Raw genomic sequence first — 21,857 nt, forward strand, 5'->3', positions numbered from 1 at the left:
CTAAACCTATCACAAGAAGAAGCCACCAGGGAAGCTCTACCCTCCTGTACAATCAGAAAGGTAGCCTACCCTCCAGTAAAAGCAAACAACTAAAGCCTGAAGCGCAATGAAAGCCAACAGTAAGAACCTGAACCCCAGCACAAAAAGCCTGGGAAAGTATAAATCCCAAGCCCAGTTTTCACATAAAAACACCAAGTCACCAAAAAAAGCAGAAAAAATAAGCAAAAAACAAAACTGAACCTGACTAGAAAATTATTATATTGATAGGGAGGATCAATACATAAACTTAGAAGAGGGTGGTAGTATTAAAATGACTACATGTAAAATCTCAAAGAAAATTGTAATTTAGTTTCATGCCCAAAAAGAATTCTATGAACAGCTTTAAAAGGATTTTAAAAAACAAATTAGGGAAGTGAAGAAATTTGAGAAAAATAAGAATAATGTAAAGAGTCATGAAAAATGATTCAGTAGTATGGGGAAAGATATAGAAAAGTTTACTAAGAAAAATAACTCTCCAAAAATAGAATTAGTCAAATGGAAAAGAAAATACAAAAATTTGCTGAAGAAAATAATTCCTTAGGATTTTAAATTGAGTAAATGAAAGCTGACTAGACATAAATATATAATAAAACAAAACAAAAAAAAAAAAAGAAAAAGAAAAAGAAGATGTGAAATCTCTTATTGAAAAAACAACTGTTCTAGAAAATACTCAGGAAAGATAGCAAGAATTATTGGACTACCTGAAAGTCATGATAAAAAAAAAATTAAAGGCTTGGACATTGTTCAAGAAATTATTAAAGAAAATTGCTCTGATATATTAGGACCAGAAGACAAATAGAAATTGAAAGAATCCATTGAGCACTACCACCTAAAAAAGAACCCAGAATGAAAACTTCCAGAAACATCATAGCCTAATTCCAGAGCTCACAGATCAAGGAGAAAATACTGCAAGCAACCCCCCCCCAAAAAAAAAACACATTTAAATATCATGGAAAAAAATTTAAACCCAAATATTGTGGAGGTACAATCAGAGATACACAAGATTTGGCAACTTTCATATTAAAGAACCAGTGGACTTAGAATATGATATACCAAAAAGGAAAGAAAGTAGGATTACAACCAAGAATCACCTACCAAGGAAATGGAATATAATCTTTCAGAGGGAAAAATAGAGGACTTCTAAACATTTCTAATAAAAAAAATCTAATAAAATAAAAATAATAAAATAAATCTAATAAAAAAGACCATAGCTGAATAAAATATGACCTCCAAATATACAATTAAGAAAGGTAAAAAAGAAACAAGAAAGAGAAATGTAAGAAATTCAGTATTCAGTAAAAATTCATATTTTTATATGGCTTGTAAGGCTTAAGAACTTTATTACTATAAGAGCAATTAAAAGGAGTGTATACAAGCAGAGTCTGAATATAAAGTAACTTTGATGGGTTGATACTCAAACAAAGGAGTGAGAAAGAAAATTGCACTGGAATAACAAGGTGGGGAATGAATGGGGGTAAATTATACCACATAAAAGAGCTGTATAATAGAGGGGGATTGGGTCAAAATTGATTCGAAGAGTGAATAACAACACATATACTCACTTGGATTTAGAAATCTAACTTACCCTTTAAAGAAGTAAAAAGGAATAAGGGGTAAAACAAGAAAAGGGACTGATAAAAGGGAGGATATATTGGAGAAGGAAATGATCAGAAGTAAAACTGTTGTGAGAAGGGAAAGTGTAGGGGATAAGAGGTGAATAAGGTGAATAAGCTATAAACAATAGCATGGAGGGAAATATTCCTCTAATTATAAAAATGAATGGAATGAATTCACTTCTAAAATAGAAGTAGCAGAATGGATTAAAAACCAGACATCTGAATACATCGGAAGTAGAGAGAGATATACAAATAAATACAGAGTAAAAGTAATGGCCTGGAGCAGAATTTATTATGCTTCTGCTGAAGCAAAGAAAGCAGAGGTAGCAATCATGATCTCAGACAAAGCAAAAGCAAAAATAGATTTAATTAAAACTATATCTTGCAGAAAGGTACCATCAACAATGAAGTTATATCAGTATTAAACATATATTCTCCAAATGTTATAGCACCTAAATTTTTGAAGGTAGAAGTTGAATGGATTACAGGAAGAAATAGATAATAAAACAATAATGGTTGAGAGCTCAACTTTACCCTCTCATAACTAGATATCTCATTAAAAATTAATGAGAAAGAAGTTAAGGAGGTGAATTAAATTCCATAAAAGTTAGATATCATAGATCTCTAGAAAAAGGTGAATGAGAACAGGAAGGAATATCCTTTTTCTCAGCAGTATATGACACCTATACAAGACTGGCCATATATTAGGACAGGAAAACCTCACAACCAAATTCAGAATAGCATAAATAATAAATACAGTTTTTTCTGATCATATATAAATGCAATAAAAATTACATTCAATAATGGACAATAGAAAGAGATTAAAAATTAGTTGGAAATTAAATAATCTAATTCTAAAAAAAATTCAAAGAGCAAATCTTAAAAATAATTGATATTCATGAAAGAAAATGATAACAATAAAACTAAAATTTATGGGATGTAGACAAAGTAGAACTTAGCAGAAAAATGAAACTCTAATTCCTTACATCAATAAAATATTGAAAAAAGCATATCAATAAATGGGCATGCAACTAAAAATATTAGAAAAAAACAAATTTAAAATCTCCAATTAAATACCAAATCTGAAATCCTGAAAATCAAAGGAGAGATTAATGAGACTGAAAGTAAGAAAACCATTGGACTAATAAAGCTAAAAGCTTTATTTTAAGAAAATAAATGATAAAATAGACAAATCAAGGGTTAATTTGATTTTAAAAATGAAAGAAGAAAACCAAAATTACTTATATTAAAAATGAAAAGTTCATCATCAGTGATGAGGAAAGTGAGATAATTTTAGGAGCTATTTTGCCCAATTATATGCCAATAAATTTTACCATCTAAATGAAATGTATGAACAAAAATGTAAATTACACAATTTAACAGAAAAAAAGAAATAAAATACTTAACTCTAAGAAAAAAGAAACTGAACATGTCATCAGTAAAGTTTATAGAAAAAAATCTTTAAGATTACAAGGATTCACAACTAAATTCTATCTAACATTTAAAGAATAATTAATCCTATTAGTATATACAGTATTTGGAAAAATAGGTGAAGAAGGAGGCCTACTAAGTTTTACAACACATACATGGTGCTGAAATCTAAACCAGGAAGAGCCAAAACCAAGAAAGAAAATTATAGACCAATTTCCTTCATGAATATTAATGCAAACATTTAAAATATAATATTAGCCAAGAGGTTGCAGCAATATATCACTGATCATACATTTTATACTAGGAATGCAAGGCTAGATCAATATTAGGAAAACTATCAGCATAGTTGATTACTTCAGTAACAAAACCAATAAAAATCAAATTGTTTCAATAGATGCAGAAAAGGCTTTTGATAAATTACAGCACCTCTTCCTATTAAAAAAAAATCCAGAGAGCATAGAAATAAATAGAATTGGGCCAGCTAAGTGGCGCAGTGGATAGAGCACCAGCCTTGAATTCAGGAGGACCCCAGTTCAAATGTGGTCCCAGACACTTAACACTTCCTAGCTGTGTGACCCTGGGCAAGTCACTTAACCCCAGCTTCAGGGAAAAAAAATTAAAAAAAATTAGAATTGGCCTTAAAATGATAAGTGATATTTATGTAAAATTATCAATAAGAATTATCTGTAATGGGAATAAGCTGGAATCTTTCCTAGGACAATCTGGGGTGAAGCAAGCATGACCTTTATCATGTCTGTTACTTAACATTTTATTTAAAATATTATCTATAGCAAAAAAAAGAAGAGAAAAAAATTAAAGGAATTATAATAGTCAATGAAAGAACAAAACTATCACTCCAGATAGTAATATATCTCTATGAGATATGATATGATATATATGTTAATATATATTCCTACAGAATCCACTAAAAAACTAGTTGAAATTATTGACAATTTTAGCAAAGCTTCAGGATATAAAATAAATGCACATGAACTATCAGCTTTTCTATATATTACCAACAAAGTCCAGTAGCAAAAGATAGAGAAATTCTATCTAAAAATAATAATACATGATATGAAATACTTGAGAGTCTTCTGCCAAGACAAATACTGGAACTATGTGAACACAACTATAAAATACTTTTCACACAAATAAAGTTAGATCTAAAATGTTAATTTTTCATGGATGGGCTGAACCAATATAATAAAAATAACACTTTTACCTAAATCAATCTGTTTAGTACCCCACCAGTCAAATGATCAAAAAATTATTTTATGCAGCTAGGAAAAAAATAATAATATTCATCTAGAAAAACAAAAGTTCAAAGATATCAAGGAAATATACAAATACAAAAGGCATTAATAAAAAAGTAAGAAAAAATAAAGTTTACTAATTCTGTATTTCCTCTAACACTACTCACATTCACAAGAGCTACAATCATAGAGATAGTCATTATCTCTATGGCTCAGTTAATACTGAAGGAGCTATATTTTGGAAAGTGCATGGGGCTATGAGTTAGGGGAACCTGTTGTCTATTTCTCAATCTGCCACCCAGTAACTATGACTTCTGAATGACTAACTTCCCTTCTTTGAGAACCTACCTGTATAATGTAGGCAGTTTTCTAGCACAATTTCTAGCCTCCATGATGGAGACATAAAGGAACTTAAATTTATTTGAGAAAAATTTGGGGTATCAGTCCATGGGACTCATGGAATTTCATCTGGAATTGTAAACATGGAAAAAATATGGAAATGAGCAAACAATCACATGAAAAGGGGAGGTGTTGTGCATTTGGAAGTTGCTGTAGTGGAAAGCTGAAATTGAGTAGGCTGATGTCATCCGGGTATAGTCTACTAAATAGGAGATGCTGAGGTTGCAACCTACATTTGGCACACCTGGGCTTTTTATAATGAAAAGTATAGGAACCCAAGAGATTGTCTCCATATAGATGATGTTGCAAGCCCAGGCCTGAGCCAAGGAAAACCCAGATCCAGTCTGTGCAGGCCATAAAAAGCATATGGATAGGACCCAGGACAGGATTAACTCCTTCCTTACTTCATAATGCACCTGGATGGAAGGGCTATTTTCACAGATCTTTTAAATAAATTTTCCTTGAATGTTTTTCGCTATATATCATATATGGAAATATAAGAAATTTTACCTATTTGCATATGAAGTATCAGGACTTGGCTGTATGACACAGCACTCCATTATTTACAGCATTTTAAATCTTAATTAAATGCTTATCATTTGGTTTGTGTTCCTTACATAATCTAAGTAGTGTTGAGGCAATGGGGGCTTACACTATGATTTCTATAAATTGATTATTTCAAAAAACTCACACTGAACCTGAGAAAACTCAGAAAACTGAGTGTTATTCTTGTTACATCTTTAAAAAAAGGAGGTTGGTCCAGAGCAGGGATACTTAATCTTATTGTATCATGGATCCTTTTGGTAGTCTGGTGAATTCTAAAGTCCTCTTCTCAGAATAATGTTTTTCAACTGAATAAAATAAAATAGGATTATTAAAAAACTCAATCATATTTAAATTCCATGTTCACAGTATTAAGCAAGCAAACCACCAGATTCATGGACTCCAGGTTAAAGATCTCTGGTAATTTAGTGTTGGTCTTACAATCAGGAAAACTTGAATTCAGATCCTGATTCAGACACTTATTATTTTGACAATGAACATACTTAACTTCTCCCAGCCTCAATTTTCTCATGTAAATCATGCACAATAATAATAATACTTACCCCAAAGGGTTGTTGTGAGGATCAAATAAGATAATATGCTGCAAATCTTAAAGTGATAATCTTTAAAGTCCCTTCTAATTCTAATATTCTGTTTTTGTTATTTGGAACACCTATAATGCCCCTCCTTGAGTCTTTTGTGATCCATCTTTCCTCATATCCAATGAGTTATCAACCTTGTTGATTCTGACTCTGTAATATCTTTCATAGTCTTTTCTTTCTCTCCACTCACACAGCCTCTATTCTTGAACTTTCTTAGTAGCATCCCTTCCTCCAATCTATCTTCCAACTGCCAAATTGCCATTCTTAAAATATAGATTAGACTTTGTCACTTCCTCTACTCTATTTCCTAAGCATCTCCTGTATATTGTATTGGCAGTGAAGATGCAGCAACTAAAATGAAACAATTCAGTCATAGGATTAGAGCTCCTTTGGTCTTAAGAAGTTTACATTCTATAAGAGGAAATATATATGAATATTTACAAAATATGTATATTATCATTTTGGGGTAAAGGTGAGATGCTAGAAACTGTAGGAATCAGGAAAGGCCATTGGCTCTGGTTGCTTCTCCTGAATATCTTTCTCTAATAGGGGTGATGAAATTGTGCTGCTCTCCTTACTTTTTGACCAATATGGTGGCTGATTCAGGACTGGATATATGGCTGAGAATGTTTCTTGAAGAAAGTGGACTAAAGGTAGACAGCTGTGAGACAGAGAGGAAAGTTGGGAACAAAATTTAAACAATATTCTGTTTCCTATGAGTCTAAAAATTTCCTAGATCCCAGATGCAGCTCACACTTAACAGGAAAGCTGTGCATGGATACTTTGATGGAATTTCATTTGGGTGGGGGTTGGGTAGAGTGGATGAGATTGTAGCCAGCTGCAGATGATTCATCATTTCATAGTATACTCTTAAAAATTTCCTAGCATTCAGGAAATCATTTGATTGATATATGCAAAGGACATTTTTGGATTAAAATCACCCTGTGTATTAAATTATTGGTATCCATTCTACCCATGTATTATGTATGGGAGTCATCATTGTATTGTCAGTATGCTGTAAGTGAATTACTACAGAAACTTCATCTGTATGGTATGTAGTAAATATTATTAATTGTGATGAATTCCTATGAACTTTTTCAGGTTAGTTGTTCAAAATCTACCAACACTCATGACAGTGTAAAAAGTACTATTATCATCTTAAGGCAACAACAACAAAAAACATCAATCAAGAAGATACATTTTCACATGAGATAATGTAGTGCTCATTTTAACTGTATAACAATCATGAAAATGTAACCTGCCTTTCAGAAAAATTACTTATGTGCTTACTATGTATAAAATATTATGTCTTAGAAGATATAAGGATAAATGATTCAGAGCATTTTTAAGGCATGTTGAACATTTTTTGAGCTTAAAAATCTGTCCCAAGCTTAAATATATCTTAAAATAATAATGGCAATGGGGCATCTAGGCAGCACAGTGGATGGAGCACCAGCCCTGAAGCCAGGAAGACCTGAGTTTAAATTTGGACTAGACACTTAACACTTCTAGCTGTGTGACCTGGGCAAGTCACTTAACTCCAATTACCTCAGCAAAATAATAATAATAATAGTGGCAATATGCATGGTGGCATTGGGTGAAGTAGTGTACACCTGAAATCCCTACAGAGCTGAAAGTAGATGGATTACTTGAGCTCAGGAGCTCTTGTAGTAGGACTATGGATTATGTAGTGTCCACAGTAAGTCTGGCACCAATAAGCTGAGCTCCCAGTGGTAAGCAAGAGGCTACCAGACTGCCTAAGGAGAGATGAACTGGTTCAAGTTTAAGATGGAGTAAGTCAAAAGCTCCCCTTGCTAATGAGTGCTCCAGCCAGATTGATGAGTGACCTCTGTATTTCCATCTTGTGCAAGAAAAGGACACCTGGTCCCCAAATCAAAAACAACTTTCTAACTGTTGTGGTGTGGACTGATGCCTTATAAAAATATGGAAATTCCATCTAAAATTAGTTTCATGAAGATGGTGTCTCAATGGCAAAAACACAAAATTTAAGTTAGAAGACGTGAGTTTCTGTTCCCTTTTTAAGTCTTCTCATCACTGTGTCTTAGCAAGAGAATTTCATTTGCCTTATCTATAAAACTGGGATAAAGCTCAAACTATTTAGCAAGTTAAAATTTACAAGCATTTAATCTAAAATTAATCCTCTGAGATAGGGTCCTACAGGTGTTATTGTCCCTATTGGTCTTAATTGTTAGGAAGTTTTTCCTTAAGGCTACTTTGATCTCTTTGACTTCCATCCATTCACTTCCTATAGGTAAACAACTCAACTTTAATACTCCCTTTAAATCTAAGCCCTTCAAATATTTGAAGACAACTATCATATCCCCCAGAGTTTTCTTTTCTCTAGGCTAACCATGCCCATTTCCTTCAACCAACATACCATAATATGTGTAAAGAGTTCTGTAAACTTTAAAGTACTATGTAAATGTCAGTTATTAATTCTTTGGAAAGGTATAAACAAAGATGCATAGGGAGGAGAGATCATTTCTGATTGAAATTTGATAATGCTTCATGAACATGATGGCATTTTACTTTTAAGAAGAGTAGGACTATAATAGACAGAAAAGGGAGACAGGGCATTCATTCCTGCAATTGAGAGCTGAGTATGCAGAAGTGAGGATTCAGGAAAACACAGAATGTGTATGAAAAAGGCAAGTAACAGAGGTAAGGATGCAGGAGAACACACAATGTGTATGAAAAAGGCAAGTAGCCCAAGGCTTTCTATTTTATTTTACCAGGGAAAAAGAAAGGAGAATTAAGAAGAGAAAGACTGCTATGATCAAGGATCATGAAGATAGAATTCAGTGATTCTAGAAACTAGAATTGAAAAACGAGGTTCTCTGCCCCATTCTCCCCCTCTCCCATTCATCGTTTTTTGCTTTTTTTTTTTTTAAATCTCATCTCCCCTCCCCCAAACATTCCTCATGTAATTTTTCATTCCAGGCTTCCATAGCTCTGGACAAACAGCAATTAATTAAACATTAGTATTTATTTGCAAATTAATTAGACTTCTTCCCATAGTACAGAGCTGCTGCCCTGGAATATAATGGACAGTTTTTATAGTTTGGTTTCTGTTACTGGAGAAACCCCTCAGCTATAGCCTGTCCTTGGTGCCTTTGGGTAGGTACATGCCTGTAGGTGTCTGTTGATGCTGCCAATATGCTCTGAGAGGGGGTGGGTTCTAAACTGAAATCTGGTGAAGTTAATGACTTTCAAAATGCCACCCAAGGTAGAGCTGGAAATAGAACCCAAGAATAACTCCCAAACTCATGTGAACTGTGCAAGGCTTGCTCCTGGCTAATGCACCAGCTGCAATCTCACAGAATCATGGGACTTGAAGGGACCTTGCAGCTTGGGTTTGAATGTCTGTATCAAGCTGGGAAGTCTGGAATCTAATTATTTGTTTCAGATTCCTTCACAGCTATTCTATTGTTGTTGGAGAATTCCTAGACTTAGAGGTCTGGTTATCAAATTAAATATGCCACGTGAACTAAGAAAGCTAATGACATAGCATGGTATAGTGAATGATAGTGCTTCTTGGAATCAGGAAGACCTGGATTTAAATCCTGTCTTTAATATTTACAAACTTAGTGACAGAAGGACAAGTCTCTTGCTCTTAGTGTGCCTCAGGCATCTCTTTAGAATTTATCTACTGAATCACCAGCAGTTGAGTCTGTGTGGGTAGAGAAGTTTCTTACAGTCCTGAAATCCCAGATCTTTCCTTTTGTCTAAAACATTTCTTCTAGCTGATGACAAGTGACTTTTGTTACCTTTTCCCTTCAATGTAGGTAACTTTCTGATGGTGACGGCTGAGACATGAGATCTTCAGCCTCAAGGCTTTCAAGTTTTTCTTCCAGAGATTCATTATGGAATCGGTAAGCTATAATATGAACATTTTTAGACTCAAAGGGGGTGTATGGCATGGTCAAAACAATGGACTTAGAATTAGGAGATCTGGCTTCAAGACCAAGTCAGGTCTTTTAAGAGTTTGTGACCTTGGTTGAATTACTTAAATGGAAATCATCATATTTATTATGCTTACTTCCTGGAGAAAGGGAAGTTGTAAGGAAAAGAATGTGGTAGGGGGAATATATTGTGAAATTTATAATCTCTTTCTCTTCTTACAGTGGACTAGTAGGTCTTGTCCATTCTGCCCCAAAAACAACTCTTGCAACTGCTCTTCTCTCCTTTCATGTGGCTTCCTCCCCAGTTTAATACATCACCTCTTTCCTTGTCTATTCTAATAGAACTCGAATTGATCTTTCTGCTTCCAAATCCTCTGCTTCCCAATCCATCTTTTACACAGGCGCTAAATTTACATTTCTAAAATCTTAGTCTTGATTTGCTTAAGAAGTTCAATGGCCATCTCTTGTTTTTAGGATAAAATACAAATGTACCTCGTTATTTGACTTTTAAAATTCTTCATAGTTTGGCTGTAGTTTGTTTTTCCAGATTTATTCCCCATAACTCTCCTTTACACATTCTTCAATCTAGTCAAACTCACATACAATATTCTATCTCCTACCTTGTTTATCTCTCATGTCTGTAACATTCTCCTTCCTCACTTCTGCCTGTGTAGCTCTCTTCAAATCTCATCTCTGTCCCATTTCCTACCAAAAAACCTTTCCTTATCTCTCCTGTTATTGGCACTTTTCCTCCCTCCTTCCCTTCCTCCCTATATTATTTTTTTATTTACAGTCAACTCTTAACTTTTGAGGGTATATCATTCCTAAAAAATAGTGCAAAATAAACTTGTGGAAAATAGGGAATTAGGTTCCCACCACCACCAAAAACTGTCATCTTTTGCTAGAGATTGCTGAAAAATATACTTATTTGTATATGTTTCTTTATAACAAAACATTAATTCTGATAATATTTACTTTTCCTAACAAAGTAACTATGAAATAACCTATAAAATATAGGGAAGGGTTGCAGCTATATTGGACTGGACAGGGACAGGAAGGGGTAAGGACAGGGACATCCATGTCCCTCAGGGGCAGAAGGATCCCCAAATTAAAAAGGAAAGGGGCAACCTGCTATCTCTAATTTCCCTGTAGTCTCTGTGTTTAAACAATTCCTCAATGAAAAGTACATGCTTCCCACTAGCAGAATGATTGTATGGCATCACTAGTGCCATCAAAGGAGCAGGGATGACCACCATCTTATTTACCCACAAATTTAACCCATTTCTGTTTTTTTTTTTCAATTTCCACATTATACACTTAAGCAATTTCTTTAGCATTTTCTGGAGCAAATTCTTAAACACCTCTATGAAAATTTTTCTCATTTTTAAGGAAATAGCATGGCTTCTACTGGTTTTTTTCCCCCTCTACTGTCCTTGTCATGAATGACATTGCCAATTCTAAAGTGAAAATGAGATTACTAATAAAATCACCAAAATTCTTGAAGTTATAAAAGCAATGCAAACTAGTGTTGAGGAAAGACTATATTTTGTAAATAGTTTGCATTTGCTTTTCTAGGAGGACATCATTTTTTAGTAGATTATAAATTCTTGGAGGGTAAGAATTGTTTACTTTTTTTGTTGTTGTTATTTGTCTTTGTATTCCCAGTAGCTGACACAAATGCCTGGTACATAGTTGATAAAGAAATGTATGTTTAACTGAAATGAACTGAATCAGTGGAGAGAGCTATGTGAAAGAATTAGAAAGAATAAGAATACATTATTTTTTATTTAAAAAACACTCATTGTGGAACATTTATAGGAAATTTTGGAGGTGATCCCAAATTAAAAATGAAATATTGTTTCTAACATGAATGAATAATGACATCTAATGTTTTTGTAGCCTTTGTATTTTCTAAAGCTCCTTCATATACATTGTCTTGTTTGATTTGTCCCAACAACCCTGTGATTAGGTAATTTAGGTACTATTATCCCCATTTTACATGTGGGGCAACTGAGTCTCATAAAGGCAATATGACTAGCAAGATTATGAACGTACATGTTTCCGTATACAGATTTTTTTATTGCTTTGAAATTAATGATATGTAATGTGTCTGTAGAAAATGGCCCAAAAAATCATTCCAAAATCATTTTCATAGTTTGAAATGTTTAAGATATGGAGAGAATGAAATAAATATTTGTTTTTCATCTATTATGTGCCAGGAACAAATATTATCCCATTTGAGATTTACAATAACCTTGGGAGTTAGGTTCTTATTATCTCCTATTTTATAGCTGAGGAAGCTAAGGCAGAGGTTAAGTAACCTACCTAGGTTCACACACACCAAGTGTGTAAGCCTGAATTTGAACTTATCTTTCTGATTCTAGCCCCAGCACTTTAGCCACTTTGCAACTGCTCTTCTCTCCTTTCATGTGGCTTCCTCCCCAGTTTAGTACATCACCTCTTTAAAGGACAAAGTTGCTTCTTGTTACAAATATTAAGTACTTACTGAATGTCAGGCTTTATGCTAAGTACTAGAGAGTGCAAATACTTGGAAGCAAGTAAATCCACCTATCCTCAAAACACTTACATTCTATTATGGTAAGACTATACATAAAGAAGAATGAGGTGGGTTAGAGGATTGAGGATTTGTCTCAGACAAAAGGGAAAGCTCACCTGTCAGAATCCAGAAGTTTTTGGTAGCCAGGACAAGGAAAGAAGGACATAGAAGAAATGACATAATTTGGATCTATTGGCCAGAGAATGATGTGGAACTTGGTTTTAGACTAAATAAATTAAAAGCTCACTTATGAAAACCGAGGGTTTATGTTTTACTTGACCTCTCACTCACAAATCTCCATACCCACCATTCTGGTAGGCAACAATTTTTGCTGCTTTTTGTGAGGGAAGCTGGATTCTCTTATTTCTGTTTAAAACAAACAAACAAACAAAAACAACCCTTCTATAAGTCTTGATTGTGCCATGTTTTTAAAAAAAAAATCATAATAGCAGCAACAGCATGCATTTTATATTTTAAAGTTTAGAAATGCTTTTTTCACAACTATTTTGAGGGATTGCAAATATTTTTTGTTCTCACTTCACGATCCGGAAAACTGAATCTTAATTACAGGTAGTGATGGATTTGAGAGTCAAGTCCACATCCTTTAATTATCCCCAAAATATTCTTACTATTTTATCATGCAACCTCATTTTTTACTTTTGGCAAATCATTTCACTTCCCTGGGATTCAGTTTTCCCATTTATAAAAAGGAGTTGGACGAAATATCTCTAAGGTTTCATCCACTCTTGAAGTTGGCTACTTTTATTTCTCTCTCAAAGTTTATGTTACCCCAGTCCCCATTTTACAGCTCACAACATTAGCCAGTCTGTGCTTTAAACCTACTTAGCTAAGAGCAGGAGCTGTTAGTATCTCTGGGGAATGGGTAGAGCGATTTCATAGAAATATAAATATACTCATTTAACTTTGAAAATATACACCACTCTAGGGCAGTCTGCAAGACTTCTGTAGCACTTCTAGGACAAGCCTGGATTTTGAAGATGTGAGGCTTATTCCTTCCACTTGTGCACATGACTGGATGCCAGCAACCCACAGCTGCTTCAGGTTATCCTCATTGACCCTATGGGACAAATGGGTGCTCCAGCACCATTGTCTAAAAAGCCTGTCCTTTTTAGGAGTAGCAGCAAGAATGGTAACAATTACCTTAGTGTGCTTTACATTCCTAGAATCTTTCATTGTGTCCTTACAACAACTCTGTGAGATAAGTGACTTTAGAAAAGGAGAAGGATTTGGATACAGTTGCAGAGAAACCCATGGTTCCTAACACTGAAGCCTGGTATTTATTCCCATATAATATATGAAATATTTCTTTATAGTCTTGCCCAAGGTCACATAGGTGTCAATGGAACGAGTAGAACACAGGACTGACTGCAAGCCCAGTATACTAGTTATGGCACTACACTACATCTATAGAATATAATTATCTCTTGATCACATCCAACATCCAATACTAGCATTGTCAGGTGGCATTTAGACCTCAAGGAATACAGCACTTCAAGGAGAGTTACTGTCAATATAGACAATTTCTCTATAATAATTCCTGTCTTGAACTGAAATTGCAACAATTAAATGTATCCCCTTTGGATGGCTCCTCAGGAGTTTGTAACAATATGGTCATGCATGTAAACTAGAACTTTGGAACTCTCAGTGGTGAGCTCAGTTCAATTCAATTAGTACTTTTGTGAGCACTTATTATGTATAGAGAATTATGCCAGAGAACCAAAAAAGAAAAATAAAGCATTGGACCTGAAATTAGGAAGAACTGAATTCAAAGGCTCTGTACAACCTCTATCTTAATATATAATATTATTATAATATATTATATATAATATATAATAAGGTCATGTAATTTCCTTAAGTTTCAGGCAACTATTTATACTCATAAATCATAGATAGATTGTAAAATGGCATCTATCCTGATGAAATTATTTGTTCTGATATTCTGACAAATGTTCAACATTATATTGATAGTGTGTGTATGGGTGGAGGGAATGGTGCTAGTTTTTGGGGGGGAGTTGAAGGGAGGGGAGAAATAAATATCATAATCTTTATCTTCAAGACTCTTCAAATGACTAAATTAGAGCTGATTCATTTTTGAAGGTTACAGGCTCAGAAGGCAATTGTTTTAAACCTACTTAGCCAAGAGATGGGTCTATTTGATCTAATATAGTTAGGCTTTAAGAACACTCTGATGACTTAAAATTTGGTCTTCCCTTTGAGAAATGAATGCTTACTCATTTTGAAGATGACATCTACTTCTTCTGGGTGTCAGATTTCATAAGATCTCAGATTGTTTGAGCTAGAAGGGAATCTTGAGTCATTGCATGGTCTATCTAGTTCAGAGGCTGCTTAGTCATAGATTTATGGACCATACTTTTAGGGGGTCTATGAACTTGGATGGGCAAAAAGTTAACATCTTTTTTTTTTTTTTGTACCAACCTCTAGAAAAAATGTAAAATTTTCTTAATGAGAATTTTCTTATTTTGAGAAGAGGCCTATAGGCTTACCCAGAAGACTAATGGGTTCCTTATACATAAGTTAACACCTGATCTACTGGAGAAGGCCCTCAATTTGGCATAAAAAGACCTGAGTTTGACTTCTCACTTTACACTTATTTGTTGTGATTGTGAGAAGTTGACTTCAGTTCCCTTAGCCTTACTCAGCATCTTCATTTGTAAAAATATACTGCCTATGTCACAGAAAAGCTCTGGGCAACCAGTAAAGCATTGTAAATGCAAGGTATTATTGAGGCTAAGGATTAGACCTATAATTTTATAGGCTATATGGAATTCCTAGGTGAGAAAACTCCCCCTACTGATGCAGGTGGGCACCTCCCTAGAAAAGGCCCTCACTACTACCTGCCTGATATACTGCTAAAACTTCTTAACTGGCCTTCCTATTTCTACTCTTTCCATGGGGCTCAGCCCAGTGTTCTACACACAGTTGACATTAATTGAATGTTTATTTAATTGAACATGTAGAGATGTTGGCAGAAGAGAATGTTTTAGATATAAGAAATATAAGAAAAACAACAAGCATTTATTATTTACCTGCTGTGTGCCAGGCGTTTTGTTATATACCGGGAATACTCTTCCCTCCTCCGCACCCCCCCCAAAAAAAACGCACCCTAAGGAATTCTAACAGAAAGGTTGCAATATGTGTACAGATATTATTGTATAAAATAGAACCGAGATCTTCAAATTATTCTAGGAAAATTTGAAAAAGGAGAGAAGACTTTTTTTTTTTTTTTTCTGGGAGAATCAGGGAAGGAGGCGATAGTATTTAAATAGAGCCTTGAAGGAAGAAAAGGGATACTACAAGATAGAAATGGGCAGAGAGTACATTCCTGGCTGGGAGGGAACAGATAGCCTGTTTGGGAAAAAACACAGAGAGACAAGAGGCAGTATTTCAAGTTTGGAAACTACTGGTTGTACAGGTTTGCATGGAGTTTGTCAAGGTAATAAATGTGACTTAAGGCTGCAAAAAATAGTCTGAAACCAGATTGTGGAAAGACTTAAATGCCAGGTTAAGGAATTTGTATTTTACCCTCCAGTCAGTAGTTTTCATCACAGGTTAAGGGGCAAGAGAATAGCATGATTAGATCTCTGCCTCTGGAAAATGGGGGGAAGGGAGCAGCTTTGTGAAGGACAAAGTAGAAGGAGAAGATATTGAAGATATGAGGATTACTTTAGGAGACTATATAAGGAAGCTAGGCTAGGTGAGGAATGAAGAAGTCCTGGATCGAGATGGTGATTTGGTGAATGGAGAGGAGGTGAAAGGGAGATACCCTTGATAATTCCTATTCTAGACACAAAGCATGGCAATGTACACCATGCAAAAGCTCAGTAACTGTTAGCTGAAGTGGTTCTGATTTACATATATTGTGGGGATCCTGTATTAGAATGCAAACTCCTTGAATGTATGTACTGTTTTTTTTCCTTTGCATACCAAGCCTTTAGCACAGTGGCTGGCATATAGCAAGTGCATAATAAATGCTTTACATTCATTTGATTGATTGAATAGCAGAAACCGAGCAGCCTTCTTCTCAGATGTATTCACTATGCATAAGACCATACTGACCTAACCATCAAACCCTTTTCCCTCTAGTGGATGAGAGAATACCTTTCCTAAAATCAAGAGAGAGGTAATGGAATCATCATAGTGCTAGCTGTCAGTCCCAATTGTATTTCCCCGAACTCAATTGATGTCACCCTTTGGCTTTCCTGGAGGGCAGCAAGGCAGGAATTAGACTTGCTCACGTATAGGAAATGTGTTCCACAAGCTGGACACAGCAGCACTGACCTGGCAGCTTCCATCTGCATATGTAGCATTGTTCTAAAGGCCTAGGGAAAGAGCTTAGCATCTTGAAAAATGGTGTTATTAAAAAAGCCAATATTCTAAGCTATGATGCATGCAAATACAATTGTTTTACCCTTCCAAAAATAGCGGAAGCCTATTATAACTCATGTTATTACATGGATTCAGACATGTCACTGTAAAATCATGCTTCTCTTTCCATCAAGGGCTCTATCATCTTCCCAATCATCCAGGCTTGCAAACTTAGATTTATCTTTGACTTCTCCCTCCCTACACTCCTCTTACCTTATCAATCATTCAGCCTTATGGGTTATATCATCTTCATTTCTCCCATATCTTGCCTTTAGTTTCCATTCCTATTGCCACCTTCCTAATTTTGGCTGCCCCCTGTTTCTCATGCTGCAACTTGCATGATACTCTTTGAATTGGTCTTTCTCCCCCCAAGTTCATTTGGCTCCAGCTGTCCTATTTACCACTGTTGGATTAAACTTCCTGAAATAACACTTGCATCATATTACCTTCTTGCTCATAAACCATTAAACTAATAAACCATTACTACCTCATTGCTACTATTTCATAATTTATATATCCTCTTATCTTTGCCTATGTACAAATTCCTTACCATGATATTGAAAACATAGCATAGTGTTGTAGAAAGGTCAGCAAGGAATTGGAAAACTTCTGAAGATCATCAGCAGGATAAGATACCAGACACTGAGGTTCTTTCTGGAACTAACCAGTCAAGCATTCCAACTTTGCTGCAGAGAGCACCATTCCATTGTTTGAATGCCAAATGTATTCTTGCCAAAAAAATTTATTTTATGGAGAACTCATTCATACAGGACAGGTGCTCACAAGGTAGTTAGAAGCAATACAAGGATATTGTATATTATGGGAGACACTGGCACAGGACCGCCCATCATGATGTACCATCATCACAAAAGATGTTGTACTCTTTGAACAAAACAGAATTGAATTAGCCAAAAGGAAACGCAAGATGTCCAAAACTACCTGAGGTGTTCACATGGACTATTTGTGTTCATCCTGTGGCATTCTGAGTTCATATTGGTCTGGTCAGCCCACAGTTGGACTTTTTGTAACTCAACACTTAACATAGTGATGTTTTGGTCCTTTTCAAAAACAAAGGACAATTGTCTATTCCTAGAGCAAGTTCAATGACTTGGCCACTGACCAGTCATAATAACTGTGGGCCAGGCATTGAACTCCAGTATTTTTCAGGTTCATCTGTAAAATAATTATATCTTTGATTCAAGGGCTGTTAAAATGTAAGCGAATGTACTTAAAAACCTGTAAAGGACCATAATAGCATATTATTTTATTATCATAAATATTATTATTAAATTCTTCCCCCTCCAAATTAGTAATTTGGCCTTTATCTACCTTTTTATCTACAAATAATTAGACCTATAAAATGCAGCTTCTTAAATTGTGGGTTGCAATCCCACATGGGGTCTTACAACTGAATGTGAGGATCGCAAAATTATGATTTATTATCAGTAAATATTTGATTTGTATACCTGCTTTATATATGTATATACCCAGGATGATGTAAACATTTCTTGGGCAAAAAGAGGTCATAAATGGAGAAAAGTTTTAAAAAGCTTTTTATACCCAAAAGTGGTATGCTCCCTTTTCTAATAACAATCATAAGATTTTCTCACTTTTATGCTCTTTCGCTTCCCATGTCCTTTATCTATGATGCCCTTAGTGCATGATGTAAAAACCATGCTAATCTTTTAATACCAACTTTAAACCCTTTTTTCATCTTAAATCTTCCTTATCTAGTCAATGTGATACAGTGCATGAAGTTCCAGGCTTGAAGAGAGGAAGACTCATCTTTCTGAATTCAAATCCAATCTCAGACACTTACTAGCTGTGTGATCCTGAACAAGTCAATTAACCCTGTTTGCTTCAGTTTCCTCATCTGCAAAATGGGCTGGAAAAGGAAATGGCAAATCACTCTTTTATCTTGCCAAGAAAACCCCAAATAGGGTCATGATTGGACAACAACCACTCAATAAATATTTATTAAAAGACATAACTGTGTGCTGGGCATTGGGGACACAGACAAAAACTAAATGTCTCTTGCCTTCAAGTACCTTAAATTCTATTAGGAGGGGAGAATAACATGTATGTAGATAAGAAAATGCAAAATACCACAAAAAGTACTTTTCGAAGGTGGGCTTCTAACAATTGGGAAAATCAAGAAAGACTTTTGATAGGAGATAGCACTTGAAGTGTGTCTTGAGAAGAGCTGAAGCTTTTAAGTGAGGGGACATGTGCATTACAGGCCAGGGAGTGGAAATGTGCTATTGTGTATAGAGAACAGCAGATAGGACTGGCACAGCTGCAAAGAAGAGTACATGAGAAGAAATAATGGGACTGCAGTCTGAAGACATAGTCTGATTTTGAAAGGCTTTAAATGCCAAATAGAAGACCATATATATATATATATATATATATATATATTTTTTTTTTTTTTTTTTTTTTTTTCCTTAGAGTCAATAAAGAGCCACTGATGCTTTTTGAGCTGGGGAATAATGTGTTCAGACTTGTGCTTTAATAATGTCAATTTGGCACTAAGTGGAAGCTGAATTGGTGAAAGAAGGAAAAGGTTGTATTTAAAGAGTATGATAAGGAGGGCATGGTTAATAGTCTAGGTAAAAGGTAATAAGGATCTGTATTAAGTGAGTGGGTGAAACAGAGAAATGTTGAGATAGAAATTAGTGATTTAGTGGATATGCAAGATAAGTGAGAAATATGTGGGATAGGGCTTATATACAGATGTATAAACAATATGAGATATAGTAATATAATATAGGAATTGAGGTGATCTAAAGGATTTGGGGGGAAGTGGAAAAGAGAGAAAAGAATCTACTTTGAGAAGAATTGAAGGTGACTTCTACATTACAAATATGAGGGGCTATAAGAATAATGGTCTCCTTGCCACTATTGGAATTTAGAAGAGGTAAGTTAAAGTGAGTTAATGAGTACTGTTTTAGACACATTAAGTTTGAAATGCCTATGGGGAATCCAGGGTGTCAGATCTGTCTAGGTGGGGTGATATATCTGAATGGAGTAAATAAAATAAAAGAGGGAAGATCTGAAAGGTCCATAAAGAACAAAAAACATACTTAAATCTATTTACTAGCCCAGTGTATTCCATAGAGCATGAGAGAAAGTACTTCTAAGCTTGGAAACAAGTAGAATAGACAGTAAGGTTTCTTTGGATTGTGATGAGATAGAAGGTATGTGAGAGGAAAATGTTTTATAGGAAAGGCTGTTTGTTAACAATAGAATGGGGTTACATAGGTCACAATGGAAGGGAAGATAGTAAGAAGAGTAGGATAGGAACTTGGAAGGAAATAGGATGATATGGATAAGTGTGAGAGAATACCTTAAACTTCAGAGATTTTAAGTGGAGGAGATTTTCTGTCAGTTGGACAGTAGATTGTCATGATGTTCTTCTGAATATTGGTGGTAACTAAGCATTAGACAACAACTCCCATTTGATATGAATATCATTTCCTGAGCAAGAGGCAGAAAAGGTAAGGGAATGTTGCCAAGAGAGCAACTGAACAGATGACAAGAGGCCTGTATTGTTTGGGCAAGAGGCCTAGACTTGGTCCTGGCCTGATGGCCAGATGACTGAGTTAAAAGAGGCCTATTTCTAGGCCTCTGATGGTTCTTTGAGGGCTGAGTTGTGGTTGATTTCCTTGCCCTCCAAACATTTGTGAGGTCCCCAATACCAAATTGTTTTTCTCTTTCAGTGGGAGCTGGCTCTGGTCCTGGTTGAGGGATAGATAGATAAATAGATATACATATACATATACATATACATATATATATATATATATATATATATATATATATATATATATATATATATATATATATATATATATATATGTTAGGGCTTAGTGGTCAAGTAGATTATTGGTAGGGGCAGGGGCTTAAGGGCTAATGATATAATTATAATATTGACAGTTATCAATAGGATGATTATATTACCTCTTTCTTGATGTTTAGAAAGGCAAACCACAGCTCTTTTCTCATCTACTTGATAGCTAACAAAAGACCTGTTATCTATGTCCTGATCTTGGTCTGGACATGACCTATACCAGAAATCATTTCTCCTTCCTCTGAAATTGAGTAATCTTATAATTGTCTATAGTACCAAGGATCTACTCAAAATCATCACAGTGAACTGAATCAAATGAAAATTTAATTGGGAAATGTTTAACAAAATAAATAAAAAGATAATATGGCATAATGTTAATTTGTTTTCTCAATCAGTATTTAGCTCACTGAGATGTTTCTTTTGGAGGTTAATACCAGGGGTCTACACCAAAGCTTTTAAAACTGGATAGAGTCATGTAATTAAAAGTGGGGGATCATGAAAAATTTGGCAACCATAAAAAAGTATCAAATATTCCTCAAGATTTAATTCTTCATGTAAAAATAAACTAGCAATCCATCTTATTAGTACGCAAATTTGCTTTCATCTTTAATAAGTGGTAACATATGTATGCCAAAGACCTATTTTAGAATAAATTTCTTTATGATATATTATCAGTAAATATTTGATTTGTATACTTGTTTTATATGTCTTTATACACAGGGTCACATAAAAATTTCTTGGGTGAAAAGGGGTTGCAAGTTCAAAGAGTTTAAGAAGTCTTCATATATTGCCTTTGATTAGAGTTATGTTTTCAAATGGGTATGTCTTACCTTTCTAACTGGCTTCTAAGCTCCATGAAGGCATAGATTGTCTTATCTTTCTGTATCTATCACAGTGCCTTTTTCAGGCTTTGCATGCTGTCATCTTATTTTTCTCCATAAATATGCCCCTCTTTGGGACATCAGTATTTCAATTACTGTTAGTAGTATTTATTCCTTTAAACCCGTTTTCCATATTTGCAACTTTTGTTCAGTCTTTAATTTTTTTCATCTCTCATACCTGATCATTCGTTAATTCTGTTCTATCCATCCTTCCTCAACATCACTTACATATTGCCATTATTCTGTATTTCTACTGATGCCAGCCCAGTACTACCTCTTTGAATTATTTCAAAAATCACCCAAAAGGTCTTCTTGTCATCACTCCACCCTCTTTCCCCAATCTATCTCCCCATTCC

At 34.7% G+C, this 21,857-nt stretch overlaps 1 protein-coding gene across 10 annotated transcripts in view; it reads left to right on the forward strand.

The window, feature by feature from the left end:
• The window catches only part of ASAP1 (ArfGAP with SH3 domain, ankyrin repeat and PH domain 1), a 568,420-nt gene that overhangs the window by 153,765 nt on the left and 392,798 nt on the right, over window positions 1-21,857 (forward strand). For 8 of the 10 annotated variants that reach the window (XM_074265489.1, XM_074265486.1, XM_074265500.1 and 5 more), the window contains exon 2: window positions 9,690-9,776. The exons of 1 other annotated variant lie outside the window; for it this stretch is intronic. In XM_074265489.1, the coding sequence (XP_074121590.1) occupies window positions 9,718-9,776 (59 nt within the window). In that variant the 5' untranslated portion in view covers window positions 9,690-9,717. Of the gene's footprint in view, window positions 1-9,689; window positions 9,777-20,051; window positions 20,268-21,857 lie in introns of those variants that run through there. One more of the 10 variants, XM_074265542.1, reaches the window with a different exon arrangement.

This window comes from Sminthopsis crassicaudata, chromosome 1, assembly GCF_048593235.1.
Source record: "Sminthopsis crassicaudata isolate SCR6 chromosome 1, ASM4859323v1, whole genome shotgun sequence".
NCBI classification, from domain to species: domain Eukaryota; kingdom Metazoa; phylum Chordata; class Mammalia; order Dasyuromorphia; family Dasyuridae; genus Sminthopsis; species Sminthopsis crassicaudata.